The sequence below is a fragment of the Tetrao urogallus genome (assembly GCF_951394365.1).
Source record: "Tetrao urogallus genome assembly, chromosome: 15".
Lineage (NCBI taxonomy): Eukaryota > Metazoa > Chordata > Aves > Galliformes > Phasianidae > Tetrao > Tetrao urogallus.
In genome coordinates, this window is record NC_136828.1 from 10,985,609 (window position 1) to 10,997,172 (window position 11,564).

At 54.2% G+C, this 11,564-nt stretch overlaps 1 protein-coding gene across 1 annotated transcript; it reads left to right on the top strand.

The window, feature by feature from the left end:
- Positions 1-2,557: 2,557 nt before the first annotated feature.
- Positions 2,558-11,564, top strand: MMD2 (monocyte to macrophage differentiation associated 2; the record flags this gene model as incomplete). Its single annotated transcript, XM_079543149.1, has 7 exons — positions 2,558-2,604; positions 9,179-9,260; positions 9,738-9,898; positions 10,088-10,162; positions 10,449-10,550; positions 10,963-11,032; positions 11,361-11,564. The coding sequence occupies 7 exons, from the start codon at positions 2,558-2,560 to the stop codon at positions 11,562-11,564; spliced, it is 741 nt and encodes a 246-aa protein (XP_079399275.1).

Sequence of the window (11,564 nt, forward strand, 5' to 3'; positions counted from 1 at the left end):
CCCCCCTCCGTGTCCGTCAGTCCTTCTGTCCCTGCACTGCGACTGTCCCTATTGCAGGGGGGCGGTAGAACCTCCTGGGAACTGTTGGAGTGAGCGCGGTGCCGCCATGGTGATGCTCAGAGTGCGGCTACTCCCATCACATGTGGGTCATTATTCCCATCACATCTGGGTTATTCCCGTTAAATATGGGTTATTCCCATCACATGTAGGTTGTTATTCCCATCACATACGGCTGATTGCCATGAATAAGGATGTGATCCTACCAGGATCCGGCCCAGGGGAGTCCCCAGCTGCAGGACCTGCACAATCTGAGGCCTCACGTGTATTTGGGGAGGCTTCCTGACCTGCGTCTTGATGAGACGACCAAAAATCACTGCTTCTGGGGCATCCCAGCATCTCAGAAACCCTCCTTGTGAGCGATCATTCAGACTAAGTTTTACACACTATTTTAAAATTATTTTCAGTAGTGTTTTTTTCCCCCCAGTATTAGAAGCAAGGCGTTCTCCGCATGGTTTATGCCTTTCTTCAGCCTGAAGAGGGTTTGCTTTCAGCTGCCTGTAGTGCTTCGTTAGTCCATGCAAGATCTAAATAGCAAAAAAGCAATGCGTTGTGCAAGATAATTTGCTAATTGGTAGGAAACCTCGATTAAAACTATAAAGCAGCATGTAAAGATCTGTGGGCTCGGGGCATGGGGTTGGAGCCGTTCCCCTGCAGGATTTCGTGAGGCTTTCGTTGCCATAACAACTGCAGCCAGGCTTCAAAAATAGTAACTTATTTTTCATTCCATTCGCCTTTTGCCCTCTGAGACGGATCTATTTTGGGAGTGATGGTTCAATTTTGGTGCCCTCCACCACTGCCCCCAGCCGAGGGTTTCGGGTGGGTTTATGTGGGTAAAGGGGATTTGTTGCTGTTCTCCATCTAAGTGCAGAGAAAGGTGAAGCGGGGAGCAGGCATCACAAAGCAGCCTTTGCCAAAGCCTTGTCATCCTGAAGCTGGGGAAGGAACTTGGAAAAACAAACCCCAAAGCGTAGGAGAGGGCTTGGGAGTGATCTCATTGCATGGCAGCATGAACCCATCACCCACAGCAAGGGCCCAGATACAGTGGGAAGGTCTCCCTGGAGCAGGGACATATTCATTCTCTTGTCCCCTCCTTGGTTCCAGCGCTGGAAATCATGCAAAGAAGCTGAGCCCAGTGGATCCCATCACATGGAGCATCCCCCTCCCATGCGTCCCACGGAGGGAACGAAGCTGCACTTGGAGGGGGTTGCACAGAGTTAATTGGTGCTTTGAATTACATAGCACACAGATGCCCCTCTGCTGCAGGGATGTAGTGTTCACTTGGATGCAAAAAGGAGCTTCAAAGCATGATTTGGAACTGATGGAAAATGATGTTCTCAAGGAAATTTTTAACTGCTTTGGCTCTGTGGAGCCGCGTGCGATTGATTTTTCATGGAAACAACCATACGAGTACACCCTGCTCGAGGAGACGCCTGTGGCACATGGAGATGTTCCCCCTTCGTCCCATCACCCTTGTTACAGCATCAGTAAGGACAAACTGTATTTGGGGACATTAGGGCTCCCCTCCTCCAGGTTCTGCTGTCCCTATGGCCCCTTCCTTGTCCCTCACCTGCTAGCCTGAAGGCACCCTCATCATAGAACCACAAAGGTTGGAGAAGACCTCCAAGGTAACCGGGTCCAGCTCAAACCCGTTCCCACCATGACACCAAACCATGTCCCTCAGCACCACTTCACCATCGCTCTTGAACACCTGCAGGGACGGTGACCCGGCTGCCTCCTGCAGGTGCGTATCAGCGCCTCAACAACCAACCTGGGACTGGGAGGGGATGGAGGCTTTGGATGGAGGCTCGTGGGTCCGCACCCCTGCACACCCCTCTGTGACAGCTGGAGCAAAACCATCAGCTCACAGAAAGCCGTGGGACAGAAGGAACAAAATCCCCCCGATAAAATAAAGAAAAGCAAAATCAAAGCCGAACGTCTCCCTTCGGGGGGCTGGAGGGGGGGGGGGAGGGCAGGCAGGGGCACCTCAAAAGGCACCCACAGTCTCCACCACGCTCGCTGCTCCCTCCATCCCTCGCTTTAATTACATTTTCAATTCAAATCTGCTGCTATTTGATCCGCCGGGGGTGTGTGTCTATGAGCGGGGGGTATTTTTAGCTGTGCTTAAAGCTGCCTGGGTGGATAAGAGAGATTGTGCAGGTTGCCGCGACCAGGCGGAGCGGGACGGGATTTGTCCCCCCTCCTCTTCTCCTCCCCATCTTTGCCCATTTGCTGGCTGTGAGCGGGGCTGGCTGCCTCTCCAGCTGCCTCCCTTTCGGTCGCCTTTGTTTTTCCCCGGATTCTTCTCTTGTGCAACAGGGGGGCGAGGCTGCCCTCTTCTTCTCCTCCTCCGCGGCATTTCGGACCCGACGGAACCCATGAAGTCGCTGCGGGTCCGCAGGGCATCGCCACCCTCGTGGGGTTCGGGGACCCCCGGGCTCCTCACCCCACACTGAGCCGCCCGTGGCCGCGTCCCGGGACGCCCCATGGCACCGCCGCGATGCTGGCGTCCGGAGCCCTGGATTTCCAGAAGACGCGCTACGCCAGGTAAAGCCCTCGGCGCGGGGATTGCTTTGCTTTGTGCCCCGGCCCCTTGGATCAAGCCAGAACCCAAATCGAACCCTGAGAGACCTTCAAAAGGTGCTGAGTGCCTCAAAGCGCAGGGCAGGTGCAGGCTGTTCCCCTCACCTGCAGGCACACGTTGTCTTTCAGGATAAGGATGCCTGTTCCTTTTTGCAACCATAAGGGATTCAGAGCATCGCTCCATGTAGCAGGGATGGGGTTTGCTGCCGTTTGGACCTACCGACCTCATATGCCACCAGCCTAAGGCACGTGGACCAAATAGGTGGTAGAGGGGGTGCTGGGTCTAAGGACTGGTCCTGGAATTCCCCACTGGGTTTAACTCTGTTCTCCTCCCACTGCTAGGGCACTCAGCTCAGTTCTCAGCTGCCACAGACCTACTGCTGAGTGCTGACCCCCATGGGAGTTACCAGCTTATGGGGAACCTAAGGGCTGTGTAATGTCTGGCCATAGGATGCTAGGGAGGTCCTGGGACAGGCTTTGTCCTCAGCTCCCTGCCTGGGGATGTTTCCATCTTTGCACAGAGCTCTGTAAATAGTGCAGTCTCGGGGGTCACCAATGTCTGTTTCTGCCCCAGCAAAGTCCTGGTGCTGCTGTCAGGGTCAGATACCCCCCCTCCAGAAAGAAATGAAAAGGAAGGGTGGTGATGTTCTTGCTCCAAGCAGGAGAACCCCTGACTGCCTTCACTGGGGGGAGACGCAGAGGCAGCACCTGGCCCAAAACTCCTCCCGAGAACAGAACTCAAACATTTTTTTCCCAGCCAGCTTGCAAAGGGCCATTGGAAAATGGAGCCAAGCCAAGTTCAGTGCACCCAGAACGGGGAGAAAACAGTGCATTTGTTTCATGGCAGCTGTGCTTTGAGGGATAGAAGCAAAGCAGAGCTGTTCCCCATCACAGTCCATCTGCTATCCTGGTCCCTCGATCTCCCCCAAAATCAGCATCCTTAAAGCTTGCTGTGGTCCTTATGGAAACAGCTTGTTAAATGAGTGTGTTGGAAAGGACACTGCACAAGAATGGGAGTACAGGGCGTGGGAAGGGTCAGGCCTTCGGGGTGTTCTTGATCCATCACTGGGTGCAAGAGTCTGGATGGGGAGCAGGGCGACATAAACGCTCCCCCAGCTCTCACCCCATGACGTACTGATGTGGTCACCAGCATGTGATGCTCACCCAGAGCTCCCTATGTCTCCACAGAGATCCTCTTACCCCAGTGCTTAAAAATAACCATTCACTAATCCCCATCCCCCTGGGCTCCACATAGCAGCTCTCCTCTCTTTCTAAACGCTCTTCCATACCACACCTCAAAAGAGACCCTAAAACCACTCTTTCTCTCATGCGAGCAGCTCCCCCAGCTCCATTGGGCCATGGGTGACGGGGACAAGCATGAGTGGGAGTTGCAGCAACATCAGCACTGCTCCTTCAGGGCATCATCAGCATCTTGTCATATCTTTCCAGAGGGTAAAGAACTCTCAATTCCTCAGAAAATATAGCAAAAAGTTTCCTTTGTGGTGGAAAGGCCTGGAACAGCTCCATTTTTAATGTCTTTTATCTAATTTCAAGTGAGGACCAAGAAAGGAGGAACTTGGCCATCAATACACCTGCCAGCAGGAATAAATAAAACACAACGACCTGTTGGGTGGGAGCTGCAGTGGTTTCAACAGAGATGAAAGGCAATGGGATCAATGCAGGAGCAGCCTGAAAACCACAGGGAGAAACCCAGGGCTGGAGGGCACTGAGTGCTCTCAGGTGGGCTTTGGGGATGGAGCACTGCTCTTGAAAGAAGGGAGGCAGAGGGGGTGTCCCCATTTCCCACTGTAGCAGTGGATCAGTGTGGTCACATCATCCCTGGAACCCATTGGGGCCAGGTCACAGGCCAGTAAACGATCCCTCCCTTACCCTGTGCTGCTTTGGCTCGCTTTTCACTGTGGGCTCTCTATTGGGTGCCTGTGTGCAACAGCAGTTCAGCTCAGGTCTCCCTGCAGGCACATAAATGCTTCTCAACATTGGGCCATCAGGAACTGTAATTGAAAGGAAACAAGATTACATGGGGAGCGGCTGCATCTGGCCAGGTCCTGCAGCTCTGGAGTAGAGCAGCCAGGGTGAGGGCACTGCTGGGAGCTGCAGCCTGCACTGAATCACTATAATTAAGTGGTACAGGCTCAGGATTTGATTTGCCCACAGAAGAGGCTCCACGTCTTATTGCATTTGCTTGTCTTGCCCTGCACAGAGGAGCAGCAGCCAGGATAGTCCTCATGACAGGACTGTCTATAGGTGCCTGCTCCAGCCTTGTCTGCATGGCATGTAGAATGTGAGCGAGCACTGCCACATCCACCAGCACTGAGGGATGGAGTGAAAGGTCAGGGGAGAAATTCAATGCTCCCTGCTAAGCAAGGAGACACAGACTGGTCCCATCCTGTGCATCTCTGGGAGCCATCAGTGCAGAAGGCAGCAAAAGCATTGGGGTGTTCAGACTCCAAATGCACAAAGACTCAGCCTAGGCAGAGCAATTGCACTGGGAGCATTTTCTCCTTGTTTGCTTTGTAAAGGAAGCACAAGCAGCCCTCATCTGCTCCCACACACACAGAGCTGTTTTCCAAGATCTCTACTTCCCCCGCAGCCCGTATGATGAAGCAGTGAGAAGGGGAATGCTTTCAGCATTAGGATGGCAGCTCTGGAGGGGCAGGGGCTGCTCATGGGTCACACTGTGCCCATTGGGACCTGCAGTGCTGACCGGGGAACCCCGAGAGAGACCCCATGAAAAATAGGATCACCACATCCCACCAAAATATTGACTCAGCTTAGAAGCAGTTTGACTCACCCTCTGAAGTCAGCACTGCTAGAACTCATGCATGAAGTTTGTCCAGATTGCAGTTGTTGCATCCAGGTACTGGGAAGGCAATGAGTGCTCACAGCATCCTCAGCACAGTTGGTTGGAGATGGGGACATCCCCCCCCAGACCATCCATCTCCTTCCTTTGGGATGGGTCGGGGGAGCAGGCAGAAATCACTGCATGTGCAAGCCCCATAGGCAGCCAAGTCAAATGCTGCTGGGGAAGGGCAGTCTCTTTTCCAGCTGAGAAATGGGTGCACCACGTCCATCCTCCAGCTGGTGTTAGATATCAGCCTGATGTGATTCCTTGGCACAGCTCACCCTGGCCCATTCCATGAGATAGCAGTCAGTGCATACATGGAACGTGAGGCACTGCCCAGCGTAGCTGACTGGTGCACAGGAGATGCGGGCTCTGCAGGACTCAGGCACCCTTTGGAACTTTCCAGGTGAAACTGAACCTTAAGCCACAAACATTTTCATGCAGTGCTCGTAATCCTGAGTTAGGGGAGCTCTATGGGATATCTCCTGATGAGGCCAAATACCACCAACATCACAGTGCTTGCTTCAGTCACCAATGAGCTGAGCAGTCCTGAGTTCCAGGAAAGTTGGGGTCCAAAGCTGTGCTCCTACACTGCACTTTGGTGCAGATGATACTGCTTGAAACCATTCTGCTTCCTGGCTGGTGAAATGGTTCAGCCAGGGAGGGAATGCTCAGGAACCGTACCACTGACCTCTGTGCTCACAGTGATGCAGGCTAGGCAGTGAGAAGCATGCCCAATTCCTTCCCCAGCAAACAAATAGCAAATAAGGGGAGTTTTCAGCCCTGGAAGCAGCCCTGCAAACATCCACTGAGCACCTGGGGGATCAGAGTCATGTTGTGACTAATCAGGGCTCGCCAGGACCAAATGAAACAATAAGTCCCAGCTCAGAAAGTTATTTGGGAAGCACTCACAGATCCCATCTGCTGTGAATAAACAACAGCTCTGCTGTGGCTGCGGGGTCACGAGTTGCTTCAGAAGAGCTGGAGATGCTGTCTGTACAGAGAGCAGAAAGCTGCCGGAGAGAAAAATAAGTATCCATACCTAAAGGAGCACCATATGTTCTGTAGGAGCACACATGGGAGCAGAGGCTCCAATGGGGCACATGCCTGCGTGGGCAGCTCCACAGATGGCAGTGCCAGGCAGCATCAGCTTCTGCATTTTTGCTTCCCCATGGAGAATGTAAGCCCTCCTCTGCACCTTCACGTGCAGCACACTGAGCTGATTGTGAGCTGCAAAGGAGCTCAAGAGGATGGAGCCTCTTACAGGAGCTGCAGTTGGAGCTTTATCAGATTATGGGAAAGAAGCAGTGCACACCAAGTCCCAGCTTAGAGGGGTGCTGTAGCAGCATGTGCACAACCACAAGCCCAAAGACCAAGCCCTGGCATCAGCACAAGGTATTCTGCCTCCAGGCTCATTAGGGCAAACACAGGCCATGTGCAGAGAGGGTGTGGGGTGGTCAGCCCTGCAGGGCCGCATCTGCTCCATCTCTGCACTGCACACATCACAGCACACACATGCTCCCAAGCCTTGCTCTATCAAGGAACACCCAGAAGGATCTTACCACCACATCAGCATCCAGTAAAGGCTGTTGCTTTCTCCATCCATCCTCACTGCAGTAAGCCGCTACCAGGGTGCAACCCTGTTTCTCCTTGAGCAGGAGGCACAACAAAGCAGCTCCCACTTCCAAAAGCATGAAAACAAACTCTGAGTCAGCTCTGCCCTTTTATAAGCCATTCACAGGTGAAACCCAAAGCAATCAGCTGCTCCAGGTCATTCCCTTCACCTGCCAGCACCCAGCATTGACTGTTGGTGGGCAGAGGATGTGCTGGCTGTGCCCAACTCTTTGATGCAGAGATGTATGAGATGTGGAATGTATACAGCTCGACACAGAACAATGTCAGACACTCCAATACACCCCCATGAGCCGTCCCAAGGATTCATTTAACTGATCCCTGTTTTCACTTTCTTCTTTCCCAGCACTGGCAAAGCCAGGCAGAGCTGGCTGATTTTTTGAGGTCAGAACTCTGTTCCTGGACAGAAGTCTTTAAAAAACAAAAAAAACAAAAAAAACCCAAACCCACAAAAACACAAAAACCCACAACTACAAAACAAGAAGAAGAAAAAAAAAACAAAAAAAAAACCAAAAAAAACAGAGTGGGAGAAAGAGAAGGAGAAAGAAGCAAGCCTGGGAAGCTGTCTCTGTGCTCTGGCCCGGCTGCTGGAGACAAGGGGCTCTTTGTTCCTCTGGGCTGAGCCGGGTGCTTGGGCCCTTTTCAGTCTCCCTTGCTGGGCAAGGGGCCCGGGGAGGGCAGGCACAGCTCTGGGGCTGCAGCAGTGACCCATGTTTGGTCCCCACCAATTCTGGGAGCAAAACGATTCTGGGAGCCCTGAGGGCTGTGCTAAACCCTGGGGTGCTCTGCTTCTCATGCGCTGTCCCAAAGAAGAGAATAGGCTCGTGCTCCCATCACGGAGGTTTTAAACTTTTCTGTGCCTTTTGGGCTTTGCAGTCACGCAGTGTTTGCTGAAATGCTTTGCCCAAAGGGCTGGGAGGGCTGTGGGAACAGACCTCCCCTCTGTGCCCCTCACAGCCACCGCCACGGGGTCAGGATGGAGCAGCAGCAGGCGCGGGGCTCTGTTAAAAAAATAAATGCAAGGAAAGGCTGTGTGCATGTTACCCCAGCAACTGCAACGTCACGAGGGACGTCTGGGCCTGCAGCCCCACTTCTCCTGGTTATGAAAAGGGAAAAGAGAAAGAGAAGCAGAAAGCGAGGGGGACCTGGGGACAGTCTCCTGGCAACGTGGGGCAGCGGTGGCCTCCAGCAGGGGGGGACGTGGCTGGGGCATGGGGAGTGCAGCCAGCCCTGGTGGCCCTGGTGGAATGGGGGGAACCCAGTGTCCCCATGATGGAGGTGGCATCTCCAGGGGTGGAGGGGGCAGTCCCAGGGATACTCAATTGCGTCCTGGCTGTGGGCAGCACTGGTTTCCTTAAGGTCTAACGTACATTGTAAGCAACATCCCCTCTATTTGCAGAGCACAGGGAGCTGAACCCCTCTGTTTCTCTCCCTCAGGGTCACCCTCAGCCCTGCAGCAAGGTCCAGCCAACCCCCAGCCCCTGGCTGTGCACAGCTGTGCTGTGAAACATGCTGCAGATGGTGCAGAGCAAACAGGGTCAGGGAGCAATTAGACCATCTCCTGCCCCTGCACCCGGCTGTCCTGGTCTGATCTGCAGCAAAAAGCATCTTCAAATCACTCTTTATGAGAGGCAGACAGGGAAGGATGGCCCATTATTCCCTTTCTCTATGCTCACCCTGTTGGAGAAGGCAGTGGGGCATGGCTGCTTTCAGGGACGCGCATTGAATTTGCTCCCAGTACAGCACCACCTACCCGGCAGTGGGCTGCTGGCACAGCTCTTTATTGCTCCGTGTGCATTGATCTGATGGGGGAAATCGATACGTTCCTCTGCACGCCAGGAGCAATCCGATACTTCAGGCAAAGAGAACCAGAATAAAAAAGAAGAAAGTTTCCTAGGGAGCATGGCATGGCTTCCCCAGCAGCGATCAGCTCTGGGACACTTGCTGGGGCTATGGGGTGGGTGCAGGTGGTACCCTGCCCTCCAAAAGGGCTTTCCCAGTCCTCCCATTCCTTGATGTGTTTCTCTCCCTGCTCCATTGCAGGTTCATGAACCACCGTGTTCCCTCCAACCGCAGGTACCAGCCGACAGATTACGAGCATGCGGCCAACTGTGCCACACACGCGGTGAGTCTGTGTCCCCTTCTGGGGTATGGGACAGTGCCCGGCCCCGGGGGTCACCTAAAAACATCAGCAATCAGCCCTGCAGCCCTTGAGGGTCTCAGGGTTGGGATGAGCAGCTCTGCCTGGTGCTCTGGGAATGCTCTCCTTCCTGCTCCAGCCCTGGTGTGAGATGGTCCTTTTCGGATGGCCCTCAGCAGAGTAGGAATATTTGGCAAAGCATGGCTCCCCCTAAGAAGGAGAATTTTCACACCAGGAGCAGCAATGGGGCTGTCTGTACAGTGATGGGAGTGAGCCCCCCGAGGAGCTTCTGGCTCCTGCTCCAAGCCCACGGCATGGCTAAGAGGTGCTGGTCCTCCTCGTGCCCTCCTCCTCCTCCATGCCCCTGCTTGCCTGCACTTCTGTGTGGTGAAGTGCGGGGACCATAGATCAACTGCTCAGTGGGCATGCAAGTTGTGACCAGCAGGCTCTTTCTCCTCCCAGTTCTGGATCCTGCCCAGCATCCTCGGCAGTTCCATCCTCTACGTCCTCTCCGACGACCGGTGGGAGACCATCTCAGCCTGGATCTATGGCTTTGGCTTGTCCAGCCTCTTCATCGTCTCCACCATCTTCCACACCATCTCCTGGAAGAAGAGGCATCTCAGGTACCAGGTCTGCCCACTGGGGGCTCAATCTCGTGTCTGTAATTGTAGCACAGCCCAAATCCTCTTGGTCAAAGTTTTTCTGAGCTATGCCAATGGGAAAAAGCATTTTCTTTTCTTTTTGCAAACGTATCTGGTTTTACAGAGCACAGTGCCACGGGCTCTGACTCCATCTGTATGTCCATCCTGCAGGACCGTGGAGCACTGCTTGCACATGTTTGACAGGATGGTGATTTACTTCTTCATTGCAGCATCGTATGCTCCATGGTGAGTGCCCGGCGTGCTCAGTCCTAATAGAAGGCAGAAACCAGCCCAAAAGTAATGGTCAGAGATTGCACGTTTTCATTAGAACTTCCCATTCTCTGCATTTCAACCACTTTCAGCTGATGTTATGGGTGGGAAGGGCAAGGGAACCATTTGCTCCAGCACCTCCTGCCTGCAGGAGGGCTGGGGCACAGCAGAAGGTTGGGATGCAGAAAGATGGGGCACAGCAGCAGGTTGGGGTGCAGCAAAAGATTTGGGGTGCCCCTCACCGCAGCCCTGGGTCTTGCAGGCTGAACCTAAGGGAGCTGGGGCCCTGGGCCTCCCACATGCGCTGGATCATCTGGATCATGGCATCTGTCGGCACCGTCTACGTGTTCTTCTTCCACGAGAGGTCAGTGCCTTTCCCCAGCCCAGCTCTGCCCTTCCTTCCCCAAAAGCCCCCGTGCAACAGTCCAACTGTGAGAGAGGCCATAGACGGAGACGCGCGGATAGGCAGACAGACGTGGGGTCCCTGGGCAGCCTCCTGGGCAGGAGGATCGCATCCTTACCCCGTACGCTGTGTTTTTAGGAGGCTGCAGCTCTGTGGCAGGGATGTGGGAGTGAGGATGTGCTGTCATGACTGTGTTCTTCCACGGGGTGGCACCAAATGGAAAGCTAAAGCCCCCAAAGCCTTTCCAAAACCCTCTGTACGAGCTGCCAGCTCGCGCCTGGACGTGGGAACTCCTGTGGTGGCACCCGTAGATGGATGAGATATAAATGTAAAATCCGACCCTGCCTCCAAGCACCTTCTCCATTGGCTGCAGGTACAAGCTGGTGGAGCTGGTGTGCTACGTGATCATGGGCTTCTTCCCTGCCTTGGTCATCCTCTCCATGGTAAGCCATGCTGGGAAGCACGTGGGCTCAGCACGAGGGCATGTCCAGTGGGGTTGGGATGCTCCAGGAGGTTGGCAGGGTCCAGCCTGCAGGCAGTTGGTGATGGATGAGGTGATCATCAAAGATGATGTGGTTCGATTGCGATTCGGGTGCCCTGCACGTACCGCGTGTGCCCGTGGCCGTCTCCAAAGGAGCTGCTCTCCATGCTTCATTGTATTGAGAGCATCTGAGCAAAGCTGAGCTGCTGGCCATAAGGAGGGGTTGGTGTAGGACGAGGCTCTGACACGTTGCTGGTGGTGACCATACTGTCCCTGTGCTTTTCTCTCAGCCCAACAGGGATGGCCTCCCAGAGCTGGTGGCCGGCGGGATTTTCTACTGCCTGGGCATGATCTTCTTCAAAAGTGATGGCCGCATCCCCTTCGCCCACGCCATCTGGCACCTCTTTGTGGCCACTGGAGCTGGCATCCATTACTATGCCATTTGGAGGTACCTCTACCGGCCCGATGCACTGGAGGCCAAAACGTCCCGATAG